At 44.9% G+C, this 27,634-nt stretch overlaps 1 protein-coding gene across 1 annotated transcript in view; it reads right to left on the reverse strand.

The window, feature by feature from the left end:
- Nucleotides 1–27,634, reverse strand: part of TPO (thyroid peroxidase) — a 670,859-nt gene that overhangs the window by 123,670 nt on the left and 519,555 nt on the right. The window contains exon 11 of the mRNA XM_069605188.1: nt 21,596–21,727. Within this exon, the coding sequence (XP_069461289.1) occupies nt 21,596–21,727 (132 nt within the window). The remainder of the gene's footprint in view (nt 1–21,595; nt 21,728–27,634) is intronic.

A 27,634-nucleotide genomic window follows, 5' to 3' on the forward strand; every position in this document is an offset into this window, starting at 1 on the left:
CTTGCACTCAAATCGACCCTTTTGGCCCCTAAATGGTTAAACACTTACTCTCAGTCACTTGTCCTTATCTCTCTGAGCTCTTTAGCATCTCTCTCCCTGCTGAACTATTCCCTGCCGCCTTCAAATATTCAACTCCTTTACCCCTATACAAAAAACACTCTTCTGATCCAAATGTCCCAGCAAACTGTCTCCCAATTTCTCTCCTTCCCTATTATTCAAAAGTCCTTGGTATGCCCAGATGTGGGTCCCGAGCCTGCTGGGCCTAGAGACCCAAGCTACTCCTCACTGATGAAGCCCAACAGGCCAAAACATGCCTGGGGATACTTGTGGTCTCGTGTTAGGGAGAATTCTCCAGAATGGCTCATTTCCCTTACCTACTGAGTCCCTTTGCTGATTTCTGGGATTATTTTTTTTCACCTGGTAAGAGTGTGAGCCTTTTTTCCCACTCTTACATGTGTTTTGCTGTGTGTTTTTAACATTTTTTGTGTTCCTAGACTGTGGAGCCTCACCTACTTCACCGGCATCATCTTTTTACTGTGTGTTACACAGCACCTTCAGTGCAATGACACAGGGTTGTCTTTTAGACTTCCCAACTCAGACTCCGTTTCTGGGACTGACTACTGTCTCCCAGAACATATAAAGTTGCCATTAACTTTATTAGCCTCTGTAAAACCACAAACCCAGTACAAACCATCTTTCATGGAGTACTGGAAAGGGTAAATACTTATCCCTTTTTGTCTGTTTCTCTTGGAGCCTTGTTTCACTCCCTTTTCATCAAGGCTGGTGGCAGTAGTAACTACCCTACTTGTTCTACTGCGGTTATCTTAAATTACCTTGGTATTGTTTTAGCCTATCTTGGTAACCTCGAACTTAAACCCGCTAGACCATATATGTTTTATTTCTGTTCTGGCTGGTTTTATTTGCCATTTCTTTTTGCAAAAGTGTTTCTCGTGTTTTACTCTGCGCGCCAAACCAGGTTTGATTCCTTTGTTCACAGTTTTTTCACGGGCTTCTATGCAAAAGCCCTCCTTAGACACCTGTATCTCTGGGTGGGACAGGATGTGAGGGAGGGGTTTAGGACTGATTGGCTGTGGTGACTGGCCTGGCGGGACAGCCACCCTGCCGTGTGATTGACAGCCAGGCTGTGTGACTGGGGGAAAACTGCATAAAAAGCAGGTCTCTGGGTCTGGAAAGGCAGAGTCGCCACTGTAATGAAAGAACCGACGAGGAGCTGACGGAAGAGGACCCCTACGATGACTGAACCGCCCAGTGAAGCCCTGCTGCAGGTTCCGAATGCTCGAACTCCAACGACAGAGAAGATCCTCCAGGAATCTTCTTCCCCTGAGCTGGTGGGACCAACAAGTCTGCCCAAACTGTAAGCCAGGAGTCCCTCCTCCAGTCAAATTCGCTGTACAGAGCTACAGTGGGCCAGATAGACAGGAAGGTCAGACCCTGCTTGGGTTTTAAGGCGCAAACCTTGTATTCGTTGTTTCGCCCTGCTGCTGGTTTCTTCCCTGGTTAGTGCAGGACCCTCCAGTGCTCCTATTTCATGTCAGTCTGACAGTCGCTTCAGGAACCGTGAGCCTGCAGGAATTAACAGGAATGTCCGCCTCAGCTACAGCTTCTTCTCCATTGAAAGCTGTTGTTGAAATCCGGTTGTTCGTTCCGTTCAGCCGTGGTGAAAGTGTGTGAAATCTTTCTCCAATCGAAGCACTTGTCCTTCTCTACTCTTTAACCTAACTTTTCTGCCGACCAACTTCGTCCGGAACTCTTGGCAAAGACTTAACCGCGAACTACCCTGAACTCTGTGATATCGAGCAAAAGACTTTTGTCCTATTGACTTTGGACCTAAACATTTTTGATTTAATTCTATCACTATAGTTCCTCTTTTTAGATTGCCCTGCTTACTTACCTGTTGGTACTATTCAATTTCTGCCTAACTTTGTCTTTCCCTCCCTTTTAACTTTCTGGAGTGCCATTTTGCTCTCACTTCATTTTGTGAGCTTAACTTATCTGGAACCTATTGGGAGTGGTGTGGTGTATTAAGAGTGTGATTTTTAAACTGCTTTACTTTAGTGAGATGTTATACAACTGATGTGTAAATAAATGTATGTTCTTTTACTCAGAAACCTTGAGTCAGTGTTTGTTTTAATCATAGTAATTGCTGTCCTTTGTGTAACTATTGATACTGCTCACTTGCTCTTGAGATAAGTCTGGCTGCTCAGCCACCGCTATCACTTTTACCGTGTATTACAGGCTTGTACCAAAGGTGAATTTATACTGTCACTTGTAGTCTTGATTGTTTGTGGTGTTCCCAAAGGGTACTGCATATAATTCTGCCTAACACTGGTGGCAGAAGTGGGATCAAGTATAGTAATTACACTTAGAGTGCTGCTATTACCTTGGATCAACTAACCACAAGGCTAACATCACTAAAAAGCAATATTAATCATGTCTGATATGGAAAGCTACAGTCAGGAGACCCTCCTTAGTTACACTGTACATTATTTAAAAAATGAGTGTAGAGAAAGGAACCTCTCTGCCAAAGGCAAAAAGTGTGAATTGATTGAAAAGTTGTTGAAGAACCAAAGTCTGGGGAGTGGGTCTGAAATACCCGACTCTCCAGAAAATGTGGAAAATAATGAGGATGATAATGTGTCTATTATTGATGAGTTAGAGGAAGTAAATGTGTCTCCTAATGAAGGCCTCACTGCTCCTTTGTCTTCTCAGCAACCTCAACCTTTGTCCACTGAGAACCCATCAGGTCCTACACTCAGTCCTGAATTCATTGCTCTAGAAAAGATGAGGCTTGAATTGGAATTCAAACATTTAAATGCTAAAACTGAACAAAAACACCAAGAACTTAAGCTCGGAGAAATGGAGTTGAACCATGAACTAGAAATGAAAAGGTTATCTCTTGAAAATGCTTCTCTCTCAGAGTCTTCTAGGTCTTCCAGTCCCAAGAGACTCTGTATGCCTGAAGAAATTGTGGGTATGTATGAGGTTAAGCTTGATATTTTGGATTGGTTGGCAATGTTTGAATATAACCATGGGATTCAAGGTCTTACAGGGAATCAGTTGCTTCCCTGGCTCTTCTCTAGGCTACCCACTGTTGCATCTGATGTTGTGATGGAGTTGGGGGAGGTGGATAGGATGGATTATGAGTGTGTGAAGCTATCTTTAATTGCTAGATTTGGGAAGACCCCTTCCCAGTACCTTAAGAGGTTTAGGGCCCTCAAAAACCATGATGGTATCCCTTGGGCTACCTGGGTAAGTGAATATCTGAAAAACTTAGATGGTTGGATTAAGGGTTACAGAGAAAACACTTATGAAGGTATGAGAAATCTTGTTATGTTGAGTCAATTTATGATGCCTGCTCTCCTAAGCTCAGGCAGCACTTGGCTGATTCTAAGGAGATAGATCCAAATAAGTTAGCTAAAGCTGCTGACTTGTGGGCTGCAACAGGGCTACTCACAAGGATTCTGGGGCAACTCAGAAGAAGGATGAGGGAAAGTGGCCAAAGAAAGATAACAAGGAGAATTCTAATACCTCCCATCCAAAAGAGGGCCACAGACAGCAACATAAGGGTAAACCACAAGGGAAGCCAAATCAGGCTAGTATACCATCTGGACCCAAACCAGATGGAGGTCAGAACAAACCCCCATTCATCAAGACATTTGGGAAATGTAATGTTTGCGGGTCAACTGACCATGTGAAAGGGGATCCCAGATGTAAGGGTAAACCTTCAGGGGTCCACACTGTCTCCTTCGCCTTCTCCCCAGAGGAAGAAGTACCTATGGCAAGTGGAAACTTTCACCTACTGTCTGATGAACCCATGAGTGTCTCAGCTAGTGTTCCTTTAGTGTCCCTGGGATTGTGGGAACAACAGAATTTAGATGTCTATAATTCCATCCCAGATAATACTAAAGAGTATTATAAAGATAGTGTTCTTGTGAATGGCCAGGAGACCCCTCCCATCAGAGACACTGGATCCAGCATACCTGTGGTGGATGACTCATTTTTCAAGGTGGATGATGTTGCTAAGGCACCCAAACACCTCACCAAGTTAGCTGGAGGCCCTGTGCAAATGCTTCCCCAGTTACCAGCTCTCATCCAGTGTAATGATATGACTGTCAAAATACCTGTTAGTGTGCAGGGTGAAGTGCCTGGGAGAGTCCTGTTGGGTAATGACCAGAAAACTCTTGGAGTTGTGTCAAGCACCCCCAGGCCTCCCAGTAAGAGGAGACAGGAGCTCACTAGTCCTGCAAGGGAGAAGACCTTGAGAAGCTCTCCAGAGGAGTTGATGGAGGAAACTATCACCCCACTCCACAGGAGTTGCTCACTGCTATTTCCAGAAAGAATGAGGCAAAGGGGAAACCCAAGACCTCAAGGAAAAAGTCAGACAGCACCCCTATGCTACCAACAAGGACATCCCCAAGATTGTACAAGATCACACCTGTGATCCCTCCACCTGCTGAGGCAGAGTGTGAGGTGCAAACTTGTGTGGTTGAGCCAGTTTCTGAACAATCAGATCTGGAAGAAGACACTGTTTTAGTTGGAGATCTTGACCCTGTTGACCATTCTGAGCTGCAGTGTTTACTGGCAGAAGGTGGACCCAACAGGGCAGACTTCAGCAGAGGACAGAGATAGTGTCCTACTCTTGAAGGTCTTCGACAACAGGCTGCTAACCAACTTGATGGGCAAGAAGTTGGAAAGCATAGGTTAAGCTGGGAAGATGGCCTCTTCTACAGTGAACCGACTGAGTCTATCCCTGGGGACTGCAAAATAATTGTAATGCCCCTTGCCAACAGACTCCAGTTCTTACAGTTGGCCCATGAGATACCTTTGTCTGGTCACTTGAGTTTCAAAGAGACCAAGGAAGGACTCTCCTTATACTTCTACTGGCCTAAGATGGATACAGAAGTTGACAAGTTCTGTAGGAGCTGTCACACTTGCCAATCCTCTGGCAAGAGTGGAGCCAAGAATGTGGCACCCCTGGTGCCTCTCCCACTTGTGGGAGTTCCTTTTGAGAGGGTGGGCATCAACATTGTTGGTCCCCTTGACCCTCCCACATCTTCAGGGAACAGGTTTATCCTGGTTGTAGTAGACCATGCTACAAGATACCCAGAAGCCATACCTATGAGAAGTGTTATGGCTCTGGCTGTGGCTAAGGTTCTACTTGGTATTTTTACCAGAGTAGGGTTTCCTAAGGAATTGATATCCGACAGGGGATCCAATTTTATGTCCCATTACATGCAAGCCATGTGGAAAAACGGTGGTGTCATTTACAAGTTCTCTACAGCCTACCATCCACAGACAAATGGACTGGTAGAGAGGTTTAATCATACTATGAAGAACATGTTTTGTGCTTTAGATGAACCCCTTAAAAGAAAGTGGGACCGGCTACTGCCATGCCTTATATTTGCTAATAGGGAAGTCCCCCAGGAGGGAGTTGGGTACAGTCCCTTTGAACTTCTCTATGACCATCCAGTCAGAGGTCCATTGGCCCTGATTAAGGAGGGGTTGGAGAGTGCTCCTTCCCACAAGCCAGTCAGAGTGACTGACTGTGATAGGTCTACGGAGGAGAATGTCACAAATGATGGCAGAAGCTAGTGATAACTTAAGAGCAGGTCAGGCTCTGGTCAAACATTGGCATGACCAGAAGGCCAACATGGCAGAGGGCCTTGCAGGACAAATGGATAGGACCCTTCAAGGTTGTGAGCACACTTGGAGAGGTGAACTATTTGGTGGACTTAGTCAGACCTAAGGAGGCTCCCAGAGTCTTTCACACCAACCGTTTGAAGGCATATGTCTCGAGGCCAGAAGTGGGAGCTTTGCTTCTAGCTTCAGCTCAAGAGGAGGAGGAGAGTGAACCTCTACCTGACCTCCTCAGAGGCCCACCTTTGGATGAAAAACTAGAAGGAGTCAATTTCTCTTCTCAGCTGACATCTGAACAACAGGAGGAGTGCAAAGTTCTGTTAAAACAGTTTGCCTCCCTGTTTTCACTTTCACTAGGCTTGACCCCTTGGGTCAGCATGATATTCTCACTGGTGACTGTCTACCTGCCAAAAGCAGGGGGTACAGAATGTCAGAACATGTGAGGTCCCACATCAAAGGAGAGGTCAACAAGATGCTTGATCTCGGGGTTATGTTCTAGTACCAAAGGCAGGATCCAAGGAGTTAAGATTCTGTGTGGACTATAGAGCTCTAAATGCAGCCACTAAGACTGATGCCCATCCTTTGCCAAGGACAGATGAACTGGTAGATAGACTAGGTTCAGCCAAGTACCTCAGTACATTTGATCTGACGTCAGGCTATTGGCAAATAGCCCTGACAGACCATGCCAAGGAGAACACTCCATTTTCAACCCCAGAAGGCCTCTACCAGTTTACGTTTATGCCTTTTGGACTAAAGAATGCACCTGCTACATTCCAAAGTATGGTCAATCAAGTTCTGAATGGGATGGAGGACTTCTGCATGGCATACTTGGATGACATTGCAGTGTTCAGCCGTACATGGAAAGAACATATTGATCACCTAGGATATGTTTTGCAGGCTCTTGAGCAGGCCCATCTGACCATAAAGGCAAGTAAATGTCAAATTGGTCAGAGCAAAGTGGTCTACCTTGGTCATGAGGTAGGAGTAGGTGAAATATGGCCATTGCCTAGCAAAGTACAAGCTGTACAGAACTGGGCCACCCCTACTACGCAAACCCAAGTGGGAGCTTTCCTAGGTCTCACTGGGTACTACAGGAATTTCCTAGAGAACTATGGGGCCATAGCTTCTCCCTTGAATGTGACCTCCTCTCCAAAATTCCCTAAAAAGGTTAGATGGAATGAGAAGTGCACTCAAGCCTTTGAAAGCTTGAAGAAAGCCCTTTGTCAAGCTCAAGTCCTAAGAGCTCCTGATTATCAACAACCCTTCATTGTGCAGACAGATGCCTCCAATACAGGTATAGGTGCAGTCCTTAGTCAACTGGATGAGAATCGTAGGGAGCACCCCATTTGCTTCATCAGTAGGAAACTGAAGGAACCAGAAACAAGGTGGGCAACCAAAGAGCAGGAATGTTTTGCCATTGTGTGGTCTTTGAAGAAGTTTAGAGCATACTTGTATGGATCTACTTTTGTGATTCAGACAGACCACCAACCCGTGAGATGGTTAATGCAAATGAAAAGGGAAAACCCAAAACTTCTGATATGGTCAATCTGCCTGCAAGGGTTTGATTTCGCCATTGAACACAGAGCAGGATGTCACCACCAAAATGCTGATGGTCTCTCTAGGATGTTTTTAACTGACTAGAGGTAGAGATTCTTCCAGGAGTGGACTAAATCCTCCCGTCCCTTAGCCTGGGGGGCAAGTGTTAGGGAGAATTCTCCAGAATGGCTAATTTACTTTACCTACTGAGTCCCTCAGCAGTTTTGCTGGATTTGTGGGATTTATTTTTTTCACCTGGTAGAGTGTGAGCCTTTTTTCCCCACTCTTACATGTGTTTTGCTGTGTGTATTTAACACTTTTTGTGTTCATAGACTGTGGAGCTTCACCTACTCCACAGGCATCATCTTTTTATTGTGTGTTACACAGCACCTTCAGTGCAGTGACACAGGGTTGTCTTTTAGACTTCCCAACTCAGACTCCATTTTCTGGGACTACTGTCTACCAGAACATATAAAGTTGCCTTTAACTTTATTAGCCTCTGTAAAACCACAGACCCAGTACAAACGATCTTACATGGAGTACTGGAAAGGGTTAATACTTAGCCCTTTTTGTCTGTTTCTCTTGGAGCCTGGTTTCGCTCCCTTTTCATCAAGACTTGGCTGGTGGCAGTGGTAACTAACCTATTTATTCTAACGCAATTATCTTAAATAAACTTGGTATTGTTTTAGGCTATCTTGGTAGCCTCGAACTTAAACCCGCTAGACCATATATGTTTTATTTTGGTTCTGGCTGGGTTTATTCTCCATTTCTTTTTGTAAGTCTTTCTCGTGTTTTACTCTGTGTGCCAAACCAGGTTTGATTCCTTTGTTCACCGTCTTTTTGCGGGCTTCTACACAGAAGCCCTCCTTAGGCACCTGCATGTCTGGGGGGGGATGGGATGTGAGGGACGGGTTTAGGACTCCCTGCACAGGGTCTCCTTGGAGACCCATGTTGCACTCTGAAATGATTGGCTGTGGTGACTGTGTCAGCGGGACAGCCACCCTGCTGTGTGATTGACAGCCAGGCTGTGTGAATGTGGGAAAACTGCATAAAAAGCAGGTCTCTGGGTCTGGAAAGGCAGAGTCGCCACTGGAAGGAAAGAACCCATACCACGACTGAACAGCACAGTGAAGCCCTGCTGCAGGTCTGAATCCTCGAACTCCAACGACAGAGAAGATCCTCCAGGAATCTTCTTCCCCTGAGCTGGTGGGACCAACCAGTTCACCCAAACTGCAAGCCAGGACTCCCTCCTCTGGTCGAATTCGCTGTACAGAGCTATAGTGGGCCAGATAGCCAGGATGGTCGGATCCTGCTTGGGTTTTAAGGAGCGCACCTTTTATTGGTTGCTTCGCTCTGCTGCTGGTTTCTTCCCTGGGTAGTGCAGGACCCTCCAGTCTTCCTACTTTGTGTCAGTCCGACAGTCGCTTGAGGAACCGTGAGCCTGCAGGAACTACCAGAACTACCAGGAACATCTGCCTCAGCTACAGCTTCTTCTCCATTGAAAGGTACTGTTCAAATCCGGTTGTTCCTTTCGTTCAGCCGCGGGAAAGTGTGTGAAATCTTTCTCCAATCCGAGGGCTTGTCCTTCTCTACACTTTAACTTAACTTTTCTACCAACCAACTTCGTCCGGAACTCTTGACAAAGACTTTACCGCGAACTACGGTGAACTGTGTGATCTTGAGCAAAAGACTTTTGTCCTATTGACTTTGGCACTAAGCCTTTTTGATTTAATTCTATCACTGTAGTTCTTCTTTCTAGATTGCCCTGCTTACTTACCTGTTGACACTATTCAATTTCTGCCTAACTTTGTCTTTCCCTCTCTTTTAACTTTCCGGAGAGCCATTTTGCTCCCACTTCATTTTGTGAGCTTAACTTGTCTGGAACCTATTGGGAGTGGTGTGGTGTATTAAGAGTGTGATTTTTAAACTGCTTTACTTTAGTGAGATGTTATACAACTGATGTGTAAATAAATGTATATTCTTTTACTCAGAAACCTTGAGTCAGTGTTTGTTTGAATCATAGTAATTGCTGTCCTTTGTGTAACTATTGATACTGCTCACTTGCTCTTGAGATAAGTCTGGCTGCACAGCCATCGCTACCACTTTTACTGTGTAGTACAGGGTTGTACTAAAGGTGAATTTCTACTGGCACTTGTAGTCTTAATTGTGTGTGGTGTTCCCAAAGGGTACTGCATATAATTCTGCCTAACATCTCGTGCATAAGGGATGTGACATAGCAGTTCGGGCAGGGCTACCCCTTTTGAATGGGACCAAGCCTGATTTGCATATGGTCTTTTCCCTTCTGTAATGGTTTGGCAGGCTGAAAAACGATGGTCTGGAGGGTTGCCCAGAGCAGTGCCTGTCGTTATGATTAATTCAAAACCTTCCAGCCATCACCTTTTTGTTTTGCTTTAGTCACCCCAAGTGGGACGGGTATGCCCAGCCGTGGGTCTTGAGCCTGCTTGGCCTACAAACCCAAGCTACTTCTCATTGATGATGCCCAAAAAGGCCAAAATATGTCTGGGGATGCTTCTGGTCTTGTGCAGAAGGGATGTGACCTAGTGGTTCGGTCTGGACTACCATTTTGGGGTGGGACAAAGCCTGATTTGCATATGGTCTTTCCCCTTCCGTAATGGCTTGGAAGGCTGAAAAACGATGGTCTGGAGGTTTGCCCAGAGCTGTCCCTGTGGTTATGATTAGTTCAAAATCTTCCAACAATCACCTTTTTGTTTTGCTTAAGTCATCATCACATGACACCTAAAAGACTGCTAAACATTTACGATTGAAAAAAATGGTAGGAGAAACTCGTGCTGGAAGAGCAAAATACCCTTACACCCATGGTCCTGTGCATATGGTGGTTGGCAAGGGAGTTGCCACGCAGTAAGGAGAGGATATCTCATGGAACACAATAGTGGTGTAATTTTGCACTCCTTTAGTAAGTGAATAGAATCACGGTCCAATAAGAAAAATGTTGTTCCTGAAAGAAATAACCTTTTTCTAATTTTTTATCTAGGTCAGAATCGGACCCTTTGAACCTTGACGATAATGGCCTAGGCGAACAACTTCAATCTGGCTTCTATTGTAAACATTCCATTAGGGGGGCATGGCCAGTGAGTGACGGATGCAGAGGTAAAGTTCCGGAGCTCGTGCTGCAGGTCAAACAATCTTCCGCTGGGGATCCTGTTTTGGTAGCACCTCGTTGGTAAAGCTTGACAGGATTGTGTGCTAGAAGATCCCAGGTGCTGAACTGATGAATCGGAGTGCACGAAAAGCACTGTGAACCCTGGGGGGCGGACAGATCTGGTGGCAGAGGGTGCTGCCAGAAGAGACCACAAGATGGCCGCCGCCAGAAGGAGCGGGGCTCAGTGAACTTGGCCGGCGGATTGAGGCACTTGCGATGAACTGCAGGGAACTGCAGCGATCCAGTCACCCAGATGACGCATCTATAGGAGTGAAGCCACAAAAGCAGGAACACCCAATAGCAGGGAGCAGAAGGGGGTGATAGCACTGGGCGGAGACGGAGAGTGGAGCTGATACATCACCTGTGGGCCGCAAGGCAGAAAGGTGTGGAGCGGGGAAGGTGTGATTGGAGCCGGCGGACGGAGCAGGACACCCCCCTTGAAGGCTGCAGCGACCCACACTTGGGCGTGTTACATGCAGGAGGAACGCCCGACAAAGAGGAGCAGCCGCACAGAGAGACGTGGAGGGAAGAGAAGAGGAATCAACCTATCCCCTGCAGCTACAAAGCAGAGAGGAGCAGTGCGAGGGAGGTCTATTGGAAGCCAGTTGGTGTCACGCCCCTGTGCAGTGAGTGAGAGGAGGCGCAGCAGGTGACGTCCGGAGGCGGGCTAGGGTGAGAGAACACAGTGTGGCCATGAAGTGCAGTGGGAACAGTGGAGGAACACACCACCCACCCCCGCGACCTTGAGAAGGTGAGGGGACGCCTGAAAGGGAATGGATAGAAGCCAATTGGAGAAGACCTACCAACAGGACCAGTCACTGCTGGCTTGAACAACTCTGTGGGGGAAATTCAGAACAGCAGGGCAGTGAAGCAGACCCCTATAGGGCTTGCACAGATCCGGATCCTTAGAGGGAGTAGAAGCTGAGGACACATAAATAGGGCTAATTAAGGGAAGGAGAGCCTTGCGTACGGGACCCTCCACAAGGCGGTAGTGCAAAGTAGCAACCCCCCCCCACCAGCGTAGGGCACATCATTAGATTGATGGACCACAGAGGGCGGCTCAAAGGGCTAACTGGGGGATAGAGACTGACCCACAGGTGGCACAATACAAGCAGGCACAGGAGAGGGGGAAGCAGAAGAAGTGAGAGCGGGGAAGGAACAGAAGAAATAGGACATGCACAAGAGAAGCACTGCACCATAATACCTGCCCTACGAAGATATCTGCAGATTACACTTTTGGACCACTAGAAGCCCCTCAGTGGATACTAAGGAAAGAAGAGGACGCTGACCCTCCGGACAAAGAGGAAGACAGGGGGAGGAGTACATAAAGAGGGATATCAGAAGAAGCCCCCCTTTGGACACAGCAGACATTGCTAATGACTTGGCTCCAGTCCAGAGTGATAATAGCCAAACTGCTCCACTTTAGCGACAGGGACACGATACAGCAGGTGGCATGTAAAGCAGGACACATGGAGGTGGAGAATGCCAGGATTTATTTTTTCCTGGACTTTACACAGGAGGTCCAGAAAGAGAGGAGGTCTTTCGACTCTGCCCACCTCAGGCTTCGTGAATTGAACTTGCGGTGCATGACAATTTTCCCGGCTAAGCTAAAGGTGATGGAAGGGAACTGTTCTTTTCTATTCCTATCCCCGAAAGACACATGGGACTGGCTGGACAGAAGAGAACCAAGGGAGATGCCCCTGGGGCTGGATGACCATCAACAGAAGGAGAAAGGAAGCAACTAACCATTGGGGAATTGGACTGGGGCAATGAAGATGATTGAGAAACGGTCGTAAGACTTGAAGCGGTTAAGAGTGAGACACTCTCTGCTAGGAAACCACAATGGTGCATAGTGATATGTGCTGGAGCAGGAAGAGGATCTAACTAACCTCAGAACCAGGATCCACCTAACGCACCAGATAGAGGATGTGACTTGGAGGTTCATCACTGTTGAATGGGTTAGGGGGGAGGGAGGGAGGAGAGGACATGGGGATGGGGAAATTCAAGGGAGGGGGGAAGGAGGGAGGGCGAGTTGGGTTCGAGGAGTTGGGGGACAGTTGTTTGTTGGGGGATCAGGGTGAGATTAACTTACAGGTCGTCAAATGTCAAGAGGAAGACTGCCAGGGAAGGCAACTTCAATACCGTAGTGGATCCGGTTAGAAACGATACAGACAAGGGCAAGGGTGGGAACCACCTTAGAATAGGCACTTGGAATGTGCAGGGATTGGATAGTAAAGGCAAAAGGATGAGGGTGGGCCAATATTTAAAATGACAAGGGATACATCTAGCACTATTACAGGAGACACACCTGCAGGCGGAGGACTTGAAAGCCTTGGAAACTAAGTTGGGGGGTAAGGTGTTTGGGTCCTCATACTCGACCTATGTGAGAGGAGTGCTGATTTTGGGTTGCTCCAAGGATCCCCATAGAGGTGGAATGCACAGTGGGGGATACAGAGGGAAGGATGATAGCACTGATAGGACAATGGGAGGGACAGAACATATCCGTGGTGACTTCTTATGCCGAATGTGGACAACAAAACCTACTTCACTTCGGTGATGGAGATGATAGAAGGCCAACAGGCCGGACTATATATATGGTGAGGGGATTTTAATTGTGTCCTGGACATAGAACTGGATTGCACGGGAAGGGGGGGCCCAACAAAACTACAGGCGCGGGAGGCACTGCAACAGGTGGGGAATGAGACAAAGAATTGGGGAGGGATCCTCCCCAATCGGGAGTATAATAACAATCCTGCAGGGAAATCTTGACGCAAAGGTTTATTAGGTGAATCTGAGCCCAAGAGGTGAATTGATGGACTGAGCTTTAACGGGACTAGTGTTTGGGTGCCTCCCCAAATTATACTCGTGGGTGGACCATATGACCAGGAGAAGGACACATGGGTCAGCGGTAACAATCTCCATTATTGCAATGCATGTACTATTCTATGTTGCAAGGTATACATGTTTGTATTATGTACAATTAACAAAAAAAACTATAAAAATAGTTTTTAAAAAACAATCCATTGAGACTCACTCATGCAGGTCTCCAGCTTTCTCCCTGATGTTCATCACTCTAACCTCTCTACTATACTCATCCTTTGGGCCTTTCAGATGCTTTTGACATGGTCTGCTACTCCTCTCTTCTCACTCTCCGGGACCGTGGATTTTCCAATTCTGCTCTTGCCTGGATCGCCTTCTACTTGGAAGTTCTATCATTTAAAATCCCTTGTAACTCGCAAAACTCTAACCCCACTCTCTCCCTTTTGGCATCCCGAAGGATCAGTCCTTGGACCTCTGCTCTTCACCATCTATATCTCTGCCCTAGGAGGATGTATCTAATCTTTTGGCTTTAACTATCACCTTCTTGTTGATGACACTCACATACTTTTCTCCTTTCCCTCCTTCACCCCAGCCATCTTGGAACAAATTATAAACTCTCTCAGTGCAATTTGTCACTGGATGGCTCTCCACCGCCTCATACTGAACTCTTAAAATATGGAAGTCATCTTTATCTCAGCTTCCAATGCCATGCCTTCCCTCCCCTCTCCTATCTCGTTCCTGCCTGATCTTCTTGCTCCCTCTCCCAAGGCTCACAGTCTTGGGGTCCTCTTTGATAATAACGTATGACTGCCACGACTCATCACTACCTCTCCCTTTGCTGCTCGTATTAACCTCCTCAACATTTGGAAAATTCACTGTTTTCTTACTAACCACTCTACAAAAACATTAGTCTCCACTCTCGTACAAAGCAAACTGGATTACTGCTCAAGCCTACTCCTTGGCCTTCCTCTTTTCTCCGCCCTCCCTCTAGAAAACATCCTCAACTTTGCTTATGTACTCTCTACAACCTACCCAGATCCTCCCCCATTTCCACCTACTGACAAAATTCTGGTTGATTCTCCATGCACAATCACACTCTTTTCAAATTCCTTCTCCTAGTCTACAAAGCTGTCACTAGTCTTGCTTATCAGTACCTGTCTGATTGTATCTCAGTTTGCTCACCACTTCATTGCTTCTGATAATCCTCTCTCATCTCCACTTAACCTCACTGTCCCACACTCTCCCCATGCCTTCTCTTGAGTGTGCGCATTCTCCCTACTCGCCCTACTTCAATGGAACCCACTGCCCATAACAATAAAAGCCAGCACAAATGTCAAGAGGAAATCCCCTTGCCCTCTCCCTCATCTTACCTGCCTGACACCACCACTGCCTCCAGTGACACTTAATAATGTAATATTGTATATTTAATGATTACACTTCTTCAGTTTGCTGCACTTGCCATCATTGGCTAATCTAACCTTTGCAGGTCAGTTCTTATATACATTTTGCTTCTGTTTTGTGTTGTGCCTTTTTATGTCCTAATTCTTTACACCATCATAAACTGGCTCACTATTTGTTGTCAGCACCCTTTGTAGGAATGCTTCAGACATCTGTAAATATGTTATTGTAAGTTACCTTTTTCCCTTTTCTTCAAATGAATATAAATACAATACCTTATTATTTTTAGCAATGGCATTTGAACCACTAATACCTTGGAAGAGGTGGAAGAAATGCTTTCAACACAATGTGTAGGCAGCTTATGGAAGCAGCTATGGAATTATTTTTTAAAAATTGTCCAGACCCTGCTGGACGTGATCAGTTCAAGAATCTTAAACCATGTGTAGGCTCAATAACTTAATCGGTATGCAACATGCTTAAAGATGCTACTCCAAATCTGTGACATGAAAGCGAGAATTGTATTGGAATGCTATTGCTTCAAGAAGAGGGCACAAGAGGATGGAGAGAAAGTTGAACAATACATCACTGCATTACATGGGATAGCTGCCACCTGTGACTTTGGCACCCAACCAGAATAAGGAATCCAGCATAGGAAAGTCAGGCATGCCTTGTGGGTAAATCGAAACCCCCCACTATAACAGGTCCTATGAGACATAACATAGGTGGAACACATCAAAGGTCTATAAAATAAGCCAGTACAGGCAAAACTAAATGGAACTAGCAAGGCATCCACTGAACCTAACTTTATCCAAACCAAACGATTGGACAAAGGGAAGTTTGGACACTGAAAGAAAGCCTCAGCTTTGCAGCCGGAGAAAGCAAAAAACAAAGACAGAAGAAGGTGTTTCTGGTGTGACAGTCCATATCACTGTTTTGGCAGCGATGCATGTAAAGCAATTGGAATGATATTGCAGAGAAGTAAGAGAAGGGGTTAAATGGTGCAAGAGCTCAAGAGACACCAATGCAATGAAAGACCAGTGTGAAGGGCTAGAGGAGGCAGTGTTTTCAGTATAAGACATCAACACGGTAGCTTGTGGTGGAAAATACATAGAACTGATAGTGTGTTTCCATGCAGGGATGTCCTTGAAGGACCGGATTGCAGACAGCAAGTATGCATCACATACAAAGGAAGCTGTACCCAATGCACAGGAAGTGATGATGCCATGTGGGAAGGGAGAAAATAACAAGCACATCGGTTTTCTAAGAAAACAGATGTTTGAAGGGATTTCATTACAGAATAAGGCAGAAGCTGGGCATGAGACCAGTCCTAAAAAGGGTGTGGAATATACCCCTAGCTATACATGAAGAAGTTAAAACAGAGCTCTTGAATATGGAGAAACTGAGCAAAATGGAGAGGACTGAGGCGTGTGGCTGGATATTGCCTCTAGTGGTGGTTCAGAAACTCAATGGCAAGTTGAAACGGTGCATAGACTTGAGGGAACTCTATGTTGTATCAATCTGGACAGACGTGATTTTCACAACATAATAGAACTATTTTGCGCAATGAGTGGAACCTAATTCTTCCCAACGCTGGATTTAAAATAAGCGTGCCACCGGTGAGGGTACATCATGCTTCAAGGAGTTTGACAGCCTTCGTAAACCCAGAAGGACTATTTCTGAGAAGGCCGTTTGGGATAGTTTCCAGAGCTGCTGTTTTCCAAAGCATTTCGGACCTTCATTTTCAGAATCAAAAAGGCATGTTATGTTACCAGGATGACATACTAAGATTTGGCAAGTATTTCAGTTAACACAATGAATGGCTCTCATAGGCCCTCAAGATTACAGGAAAGGCTAGCATGACGTTAAGCAAGGGCAAGTGTACAATAGTCAGGAAGGAGATAGACTACTTTGGCCACATCATGCCAGAGCATGGAATAGAACCTAAAAAGGACTTAGTAGAAAGAATGTAAAAAGTGTAACCGTCTTTCTTTTCTAAGAATGGCAGAGTACTATGCCAGGTTTGTAGGTAATTTCAACAGCACCGGCATGCACAGGCTGTTGAAGTACAACAGTGATCAGGAGGAATTTACACGGCTATATGTGTTTCATCTCCCAATTCTCTGTACTTTTTAAATGAAATTCTTGTACTGTTTTCTTTTGCCAGAGACCTATTATACGCCCATCCATGCCACCTTCCGCCCAACCCATATTATGTCTCTCAAACCTATCTCTTGCATCTTGTAGTAAAAAAAAAAGAAATCTTCTGTGAGTTTTGCATGGAAAAAAGACTGGATAGCATTTAGAAATGTCAAACAGGCACTAGGAAAGGAACTTTCTTCAAAAAGAATTACACACCTGGAAGAAAAACAGTCTTCATCACAGATGGACCATGATCAAGTCTTCAGGAGCACATACCAAGCCTTCCCAGTCGAACCGTGTGAGTGAAGCCAGCTGGATAGCTCATTTCTCATCACTCTTCAGCGGCCCTGCAGAGAGGGAACAAGCCAACAGCATCGAGTCCAACGATAGAGGGATAGACATAGTAAACAAAGAGTCATCTGCAAATTAAAAGCCTTGCGGGCCCCTGGTCCGGACAGAGGGACGAACATCGACCTGAAAAACTTCACTGACGAATGGTCGATTTTCATCAGCATGGTCTTCAAAAAATGCTCTACCGACCGATTGCTACCAAGATCATGGACTACGGCAGCGGTGGTCCCAATCCTCAAAAAGGGAGACAGGACAAACCCACAAAACTATAGACCAATCGCATTGCTCGACACAATCGGAAAAGTGTTTGCCTCGTTCCTACTGAGGAACTTTCAAACTTGGCTCAAAATGTCCACTTTGAACGACCCTTTCCAAGCTGGATTCCGCAAAAACTCTGGGACGATCGTTAACATCATGATCCTAAGCACCCTCAAAAGCAAAACCCAAGAGGGTATGGCAAAGCTATATTTAGCATTCATAGACCTCACCCAAGCATTTGACACGGTAGATAGACCACTACTATGGGCTAAACTTCGGGCAGCCAATTGCCCTTTGAAGATCTTGTAGCCAATAAAAGCCCTCTACACTGGAACATCCATGAGGGTGAAGTTGAACAAAAACGGCACACTGTCAGGCGAAATCCCAACAAGAAGAGGGGTGAAGCAGGGATGCCCCCTTGCACCGGCGCTGTTCATAGCCTTTTTAGGCGACTATCAAGAATCGTCCAAAGCGGTAAAAGGATTTCCGCTAAAGATTGGAGGGACCCCAATCCAAAGAATGCTATACGCTGATGACATCATGTTGGTGGATCAAACACTGATCGGCCTCCAGCACCAATTAACCAATTTGGCTGACTACATAGATTCCAACAAGCTGAAAATCAACAACAAGAAAACCAGGATTCTGGAGAGAAAAAAAATAAAATAAACCAGACAAATCACATCTCATGGCAAGTAGAAAACAGCAAAATTGAAGTGGTGTCCGAATTCAAATATCTAGGGGTCATGCTGGACAGTTTGTGCTCTGAGGTGAGCATGCAAAGATACATCTGGTCCAAGGCTAGAACCTTAACGAACCAAGCACGCATGCTGGATCATAAATTTGGCTGCTTTTCCCTGATTCCCCATATCAAATACTATAAAGCAAAAGTGGTCCCGTGCCTGCTATATGGCTCGGAAGCAATGCCAAAGATACCGGAGGAGATCTGGGAAAGGATCGAAGCCTTTTTCTGGAGGTCTGTGATGTCTCTCCCCAAATCAACCTCATTACCAGCTATAAGAAAAGAGGTAGGTCTCATCTCTCTAAAAACAAGAGGGGAAAACAGCAGCATTTTACTCTACAGAAACATCCTACTACCGGAGGCATCGCCCCTACACAGCCTGCTAAACACAGAAATCAAGGCAGGCCGATCGAAAATGCTATCATCCTGGGTGGCTAAAAAAAGGGTTCACCTGCACAGAAGACGAATTACTCCAAAACCCTCTCAGAATAAAAAAAAAAACTTGAAGAACTAGACTGGATCAACACCTCAGAGAGGGCAGAAAAGAACAAACTGTTAGGACACCTCCCATCGCTTCCTAGAAAAGTTAACGACCTGGCAGAGGTTTACAGAAAATTCCCCAACAAACCATTCCGCCAATTCTTTCTAAGAGCAAAAAAGTGGAAGAAGTAGAATCAGTTCGCCACCTCCTGACGTCTTGTCCGGCAACGCAAAACATCAGAAAAAATTATTAATCTGTGATCCTAGAGTCCTACTCGGATTGTGAGGAAACGACCTAGTGGCCTCGTCTGATAAGCGGACAAAAGACTTCATGGGCCATTGTCACAATAAAAATCCTGCAAACGGCCTTATTGACAATAGAAAAAGAAAAAGAGCAGGAAGGAAGGCCGGAAACTGAAAAATGAACAACGAATGACACAAATGCATAATGATAGAGAATACCGTCATCTTTGTAAAACCAATATAACTTGGTAAACACAAAAAAAAAATATTTAAGGGAGGCAAGGTATCACACTGACACAAAAGGTAACATTTGTAAAACCTTTATTTGAAATTTCAATGGGGTTGGAGAAACTCCTTCTTTGCCTTATATATAAGATGGAGTAGTCTCGACCATCAAATAATAAATAAAACAGTCCCAGTTGAGTCTATCGAATCGAAATGGCCTATACTGACAAAACCTAATGCCTGCCTTATATCTTGTATAAAAAGTGTGAAAAGGAGAATATGTATGTAAAGGAAAACCAGTGTTCAAATATAAAGAATAAATGGGGCTGAGTCAGCTCTCCTCCCCGTGTTGGACAGCATGGAGTAAGGCAGTCCCTGTAGGCACAATTACACTCTCTGGCTCAGATTCTTAACACAAAGGCAGTTCAAAATGTCGATCGAGGCCCACCTGGCCTTTCACGTTAAAGGCTTACTTTCCAATTTCCAAAACACAGTTCCCCATAAAGTTCATATCGGGCCCCCTCTGTCGGGCTCAAACCTCTCAAAGCAAAAGTTCATGTCGGTCTCCCTCAGTCGGGCTCAGATCTCTTAAAGCAAAAGTTCACATAGGTCTCCCTCCCTCAGTCGGGCTCAGACCTCTTAAAGCAAAACAAAAACCATTGCAGGGGTTCCCTTCCCCAAGCGTAATTCACCTCCTTTAGGAGTTCCCTTCCCCTAACTTATTACACTTCTGTCGGGTAGGACTGCGAAATACTGTGCAAAGTTTAATATTTAATAGAAACTGCCTTGACAAAGGCCGGATGGGCAAAACTGTTGGCCACACAGTTCATCAACATTTTGTTGAAATAGTACCATATACTTGTCACTTACTAACACAATACTCACAGGATCCGATATTTGTGTCTATGTGAAATTCAGCCCAGTTTATGCTACCTCACTAAACTGGATACCTAACTATATGCACAACGTATGTTCTTTTACTTGGAGTGCTTGCATAGGGATGTACCAGCCTCCAACCCTATTAATCCCTACAGTAACAAAAGGTTGAGTGGGACCCATCCCTGCAAACTGCGGCACCAAGTACCGGCATGAACAATATTACTAGATAATTGACTACCCTAGATATAAATAGCGCTGCTAAAAAAGGCTTATCAACTAATCATGATTTATACTGTATTCTGATAAAGAGTAAATAACAGTAAATAACAGTAACACATCTGGCATGTCGTTGGATCCTTCAAAGGCCTACTTTAATAGAGTAGATTAAAACGGACGTCTGGAGTATCACTGTGGGCCTCAAGGATGCAAATACAAGACAGAATACTGTGAACACATTTTGTGGTGTGGGGATTAGACAAGGCAGCGAATCTAAACAAAAAATGAAGGACATCATTTACCAGCACCCTGGTGGTGTACATAGATACAAAATGATTGCAATGTTGCTTAGCCGTTTTGAACAAGAGAAATTAAATGCAGTATTTCAGTAATCACGTCTAGCAGCCCCAAACCTTTTAAAGCAACATTCTTTAAAGTCTTCACTGGCAAACTGGGGATCATGCTTTCATATATTTGATAACTTTGTAAAAACCCACATTTCCATCAAGGCATAAGCAAGTATAAATCAAATGACTTGTATTAAGGAGGTGCTGTTTGTTATCTTACTTGCAAAGAAAGACAGTTTGGATGCTTCAGAATCTTTGTTTCTGGGAGGGGTAGGTTATTTCCAAAGTTTGTATGGGTTGTTCCCAAAATAGACACTGATTGAGAGCCTCTGGGGGATGATCGAAAGGGCAGGACTACAAGTAAAATGAGCAAACCAGAAAAGACGTGTTTGCTTCTTTATGGAAATGAACCCACCATCATGTACCCATGAAAGGCAAAAGGGCCAGTATATTACATTTTCAAAAAGCAAGGGACATGCACTTGAAAAAGAAAAGAAAAGTGAGGGAGCCTAATTAGAATTCGTCTGCAAATCGAAGACGCTATATCTTGTATGTAGTTGCTATAGCACATCCCTCAAAACTGTGCAGCCATTATAAGGGGAGGGAACTTTCCTCTTTCACTCCCTGGCAATCATTAGGCTTACAATGTTAAGCAGTGAAAGCTTCACTTATTCCCCCGCCCAGGGCTTGGCCAGAGTAAAATGAATACAGATAAATGAAATGAGCGAAATGTGTGACATGAATACCGAGCAAGAGTCTTGATTTGCATATTATAATTGGTCTTGTTTGTAATGACTTTAATTATTATCAGTAGCATCACTATTCTTACTAATGTTACTGAAACATGTAATACTTATGATACAGAGACCAGTTTCTCTCCAGTGCTCATTAATAATATAACCTTTCTTCTATGACTGATTCATTGATGATCAGATCCCATCAATGGTGTTTCAATGTCTCCAGCTACTGTGATGTTCTTGGAGACAGATGCAAGTAAGACACATATTAATTATATGAGCATGATGTCAATTCTTTTCTACAGTTATAGTGACAGGAGTTAAAGAAAACGCCAGAACAACGCTTAAAACAAATAGCATTGCCTTATATAGTTGGCACAATTACCTATGCACGTTCTTTCATCTTCTGCAAGTATGTATGGGTCTGTACATAAACACCTGTAACTGCCTAGAGAGTTCTCACATTTTGAAGATGGGTGGCATGGTCGATTATTCTCCTTTTCACATTCATTGATATCTGCATGAAGAAATTAAACATGACATGTTAGAAGAGCGGCAATCTAATAGCATCTAAATCAAAAATCCCCAACACTGGCTGCACACAAACGTACATCTAATCTGTGAATCGAAAATACATTAGACATACTGTGCACATGTACGTCTTGATCTCCTGATCCTTATTCTGTTCTTTTTCTCTAAATTGTTTCTTACTACATGTTAGTACCTGTCCGCCTCCTGGCATCCAGTCAGATTGCAGTGAATTTGGACTGAATCTGCCTGTATCATCACACTGCATTTCAGCTCGTCTGCTTCACTTCATGGCCTCCATATTCTGCCTCTGCTCCACCTCCTTGCCTCACTGTTTCAACTCTCTAGCATTTCTCAGATGAGGTAAGTGTGTTTTCTTTGGGGGTGGTCGGTAATTTGCTGAAGGTCTGGGGTTGCCAACCTCTCTCCCCAGTTGCTTTTCTCTCATGTGTCCTATTTCGGAGCCTGCTTTTCAACTCTGATTCTTCCACCTGATCTCCCCTAATTATTTCCGGCAGGTGTCCCGGATGTTGCCTCGCCTTTGCCTCATGCTCGCCTCTCGCCAGGTGCCAATGACAGCAGAGGTAGGTGTTAAAGCTCCTACCAGGTGGTAATATCCCTTAGCCCTCATTGAAAACGTATTTATCTAGCTTATTGTTATGCCGTAACAGCCGGTAATGTCCCTCAGCACTCATTGAAGGTACTCACTTCACTCAGGCCTGACATCTCTGGCACGAAGTAGCAACCTGCTGGTACAGTACACAGCATGCAGCATCATCCTCTAAGAGGTGAGCGGTGGAACATGGCATTTTATATTCATTACAATATACATCAGACTTAAAAACATAGATGTAATAACTTAGTGCTCATAAAATACTGTAAACATTATATATTACCATGTGATTGATTTTGCAATACAATATTTGTTTTAATAGTAGGAGCTAGTGTGTACAATATAGCAGAACTTGTAAAAAAAGAAAATGTCATTGCAACTACTTCTTCCAGAATGAGCAAAATTAAACAATATTTTCAAACTGCAGAGGTTATAAATATAATGCCAAAAAACAATCACAACATAGGGCAAAATTAAGAATTTTTTTTATCGAGCTCTGGTGTACTGAACAATGCATGTCTCACCATAACAATGTATTCTTTTATTGTACTTTTTAAATATCGGTTTTGTACTGTGGTGCACACGTCTTGTAGCACTTTCATAGCTTGAAACATGTTATAATTAGATTGTACATTTTTTACTTCAGCAAACTAATTTAAGTGATTGCTGTAATGAATGTTTTGGAGTTTAGGAATCCAAAAATGACTAGAGGTTTGCAGTCTTCAGTTGATCGCCAACAATCTCCTATCCACCTACTTACAAGCATGTGCTGGCCAGAAGTCTCCTGATGTACCTATTGCCTGCCTTCCAAATTGCAGTGAAACTAATGCAAACATTTGACCATGGAAAAATGCATTTCTGTAATACTTTTTGTTGACTTTTTATTTTAATTTTGTATTTAATGTGGTTGATCTCAATACAAATGTTTCACTTTTAACCAAAATCCATTACTTCACTAGAACAACATTACAACTTTAAAAGAAGAGAAGAAAAAGACATTAGTGCTCAACAGTTTGCATAGAAGACATATCAATCAAGTACAATTTCATCACATCTAAGACAGCGTTAGAATTGTGAAAGAAAAAAGAATACATCACTGTTCAACAATTCCCATAAAAACATATCAATCAGATACAATGAAGATTGCCCAGGCATACAGCTCAGGGTAGTCTTGATGTTATTAAGGACACAGAGGCGAGCATTATGCTATACTTTCTTTATTACTGCAATTCACAGCACTTTAAAACTTTGAACATTTAAACTGGGTATTTTCTGTTTTACTTGCAAAACTCTTAGGAAACGGGAAATCCAATGGTTTAAAGAGTTCAAGGACAAGAAATTCAATTGGCACTACAAGTCCCATGAGCCTCTAGTCCCTGGTAGTCCTGAGGCTCCTCTCCTCCACCTATCGGGTGCCAGGCTGCGGTATAGGAGGCCCCTGCCCTAGGTCCCTTCCTCTTTCTTTGGCAGCAAACTATGCCTCATCTCCAAACGTAGAACTTGCTCCATGCAAACTTCTCCGATTCACAGAACTTCCAACTGGCCTGTCGGTCTCACAGTCGTTTCGTCCTAACAGGACAACGTGTGCACTCCTCGACCATGCTTTCGCATTCCTCTCGCTAAGCCTCAGGCCATCTTCTGGTCATCCCCTAAGAGGAATGGAGAAGAAAACATGAGGGTGGAGATGCGCTAAAGATCTTCCACAGTATGAACATTCATGCTGAACTTTAAGACTTAAGCCATCTTGGGTGGGATATAAGGCTCACCTCTGTGTCTTTAATAGAATCAAGACTACCCTGCGCTGTAAGCATGAGCAATCTTCATTCTATGTCAAGACAGGAGGCAAGCATTATGCCTGTTGAAAGCTTGCTACCACTCTAGTTATTTCTGACACAGGCTTTAAATAAAACGTCTTAAATGTAGATTCAGAAGACCAATCAGCTGATTTCATAATGACACTCCTGCTGAGAAAAGCTCTAGAAGCCATCGCTCATGGACAAACCTATGCCCGCACAATGCATTACTTCTCTAACCCATCTTGCTATTGTCACTGTAGCTGCGGCGTGGTATGGCTTTCTACACGCTATAAGCAATTGCGTTACTCCTGGCGGTGTAAGGTGTGCTGTTGCCGCTTCATAATCTTTTATGCATTGCGCCACACATATCTTCTTATTCTCTGAAAAATAAGGGTAGGAAATGATCTTTGAGTTCTAATGCCTTAACATTCGACACTCTTCGAGATGCTGCTAAACAGTGCAGCATTGCTGGCTTCCCTGACAGCTGTGAGTGAGAAAGGCTGTTATTTTCTGGCCAGCTGAGAAAGAGACGAAATACATCTCTGACATCCCATTGCACTGCGTACTTAGGCTCTGTTGGTTTCTTCAGCTTTACTCCCTTGAGTAGGTGCACAACCATGAGGTGCCCTCCCACTGGTGTTCCTTCTACTTTATCGTGACCTGCTGACACTGCTGATCTATAGACTCCTAGTGTCCTATAGGCACAGCCGTCATGAAATCTATCTGCTAGGAAGTTGACGATGTGGAATATAGGGGCTGAAACTGGATCCATACTATGTTCCGAGCACCATTGGGCCCAACAGTCCCAAGTGGTGCCATAGCTCTGTATGGTAGAAGGCACCCAGGAGTATCTAATACAGTCGGCAGTGAGTTGCGAAATGCCTAGCAACTCCCATCTATTCCTGAAACCCTGCAGGCTATTAAGTGTAGAGTGCCTGCTTCTATCAGTGGGTGCGGGAGACCGGTTGGGCAGAGAAGAAGGTCCTGCTGATGAGAAACTATCCTCAGGAAATCTGAAGAAAGTTCCATTGCTGCTGGAAACTAGGCCTGGGACTTCCAAAACCGTATTATCATTATGAGCTCCACTGACTCTCTGTGGACTTTCGCCAGGGCTCTCGTCAACGTGACAAACAACGAGAAGACGTAGTGCACTGCCCCGTACCAAAGGTGTAAGAATGCATCTGTCCCTACTGCCCCCCGGTCTATCCTCTAACTGAAGTACTTGTGCGTCTGTGTGTTCAACCTGGATGCAAACAGATCGGTGTCCATTGGGCCACAAATCCTAGTCTATGAGATATCAAGAATTCCAGTTGTCTGCTACAGTGTTCTGCACACCTGGTAAGTCTTCCGCTGATACTGCAATCTGATGTTGTGGGCAGTGATGCCAGACATTTTTCTCTAGTTCTGCTAGCATCTTGGATCTGGTCCCTTCTAACTTGTTTATGTAATGCATGGCCGAAATGTTGTCCATCTTGAGTAAGACTCAACATTTGACTTTGGTAAAAGCTTGCACCGCGAATGACCCAGCTAGGAGTTCGAGAAAATTTATGTGTAATCTCAGTTCTTCTTCTGACCATTTCCCTCCTGTCTCTGCTTGCTCGCCTCTGGCTCCACAGCTGGCTCTGCTCGCATCAGACTCCATGACTAAATCTGGCACGTTGCCAAAAATCACTCGGCCGTTCCAGGCTTTCATATTCTGTAACCACCAATGAAGCTCGGTCAGGGATTGCTTATCTAGACCCACTAGCTGATGATACCCCACTCCACCTTGCAAGTGTCTGATCTTGAGTCTCTGTAAAGCTCTGTAAAGTAGAGCCCCGGGGAAGTTCGCCTGAATCGAGGCTGCTAGCCATCCCTCTACCCAGGCTAGACTTCTTTGCTATGACGGCTCTCAGCTTTTTCTTGATGGCCTTCACCTTGTGGGTCGGGAGCTCGAGCGCTACTTTCGTGTTATCTATCGTGAACCCCAAGAACTCTATTCTCTGGACTGGTTGAAGCTGAGACTTGTCTATGTTTACTATAAATCCCAGTGAGGACACTAGGGTGAAAACCCAGCGCATGTTCTCTTGAAGAGCCGCCCTGTTCTGGCCCTAAACTAGGATATTGTCTAGATAGATGATAATCCCGATTCCTCTTTCTCTTATGGCTGCTGCCACTGGCCTCATTATCTTCGTAAACACCCACGGGGCGGATGCTAGACCGAACGGAAGACATGTGAAACGCCACGTCTCCTCATTCCACCGAAAGGGGAGAAATCTCTGGTGAGCTGTTGCTATCAGAAAAGGGTGGTATGCATCCTTGAGCTCTAAGCGCGCTAGCCAATCTCCTGTACATGGGAGGTCTCGGATTAGGTGAATCCTCTCATTTGTAATTGGTTGTATGTGAGCCATTCATTTAGGTTCTTTAAGTTTATCACTGGCCTTATATTTTCTCCCCTGTGCACCCGGAACATATTGCTGAGGAATACTGCGCCCCCTTACGTATTGCGCTCTATCGTGTTCTTGTCTACTGGCTTGCGCAGTTTGTCTTGAATATCGCTAACTCTTCTTGTGGCATGTGTATCTGTTGAGGCTCTACTCTCTGCACAGGATCACCATCAAAATCTAGATGCAGCCCTGCAACTGCCTGGAGAACCCATGCATCATCGGATAATACTTGACATTTGAGCAGAGAAAGGAGAGTTCTTCCTCCCACATTTAACACATGTATGCTTGTTTTACTCAATGACTGAAGCACTCAGCTGTCTGTACGAGCCTCTTCCTCTACGACCTCTGGGGAATCAAGTTCTGGCTGGGAAGAATGTGTCTTGCTGCCTTCCTTCCCAATATTGGGCTCAAGGCCCTTGGGGTCTTCAGGGAAAGTTAAAGCGACCGGTGTCGTCCGGTCCCGGCAAAAACTCACCGTGGGAAGATATTCCTGATAGAGCTTTGGGCCTTCTCCAAAGCTGAGTAAGTTCCAACAAACTGAGCCATCTCCTGAGCATAGGATTCCTCGAAGAGTAGCACCTTGGCTTCTTCCCCCACCTCATAGGAAGCCAAGTCACTGAGCTTGCTATCAATCTTTAATTACATTCCTCTCCTCCTTTCAGAGGAAAACGCACAGTTGGCATTGCCTAGGAGGCATACTGCACGCTGTGCCCAGTTGCCCATTGCATGGCCATCTACTGGCGTTCCTGTGTCCTTGGCTTTTTCTGCCAAATCCATTTTTTTGGCCAATGGTCCAGCCAGATCCAGCAGCGTATCCTGGCATCCTCTCCAGGCACGGTCTACGCCTTTCCTGATATCTCTGGCTGCTTTCGTCACACATGTGACCATCTTCGAATCAAGGTCTGGGGTGTCTGCCAGTTTGCTAGGCAGTTCTGGCCAAGGACATTCTGACCTCATTCTTCAGCATACCTCTCTGTCTAGGGGTTTTCGAATGTTTTGCGCCATATATAGCGCTACTCTTGGTGACAGCACCCATTCTGATGATTTTGGGTGTCTGATTG

The sequence above is a fragment of the Ambystoma mexicanum genome, chromosome 4p, assembly GCF_040938575.1.
Source record: "Ambystoma mexicanum isolate Mex_15411 chromosome 4p, UKY_AmexF1_1, whole genome shotgun sequence".
NCBI lineage: Eukaryota > Metazoa > Chordata > Amphibia > Caudata > Ambystomatidae > Ambystoma > Ambystoma mexicanum.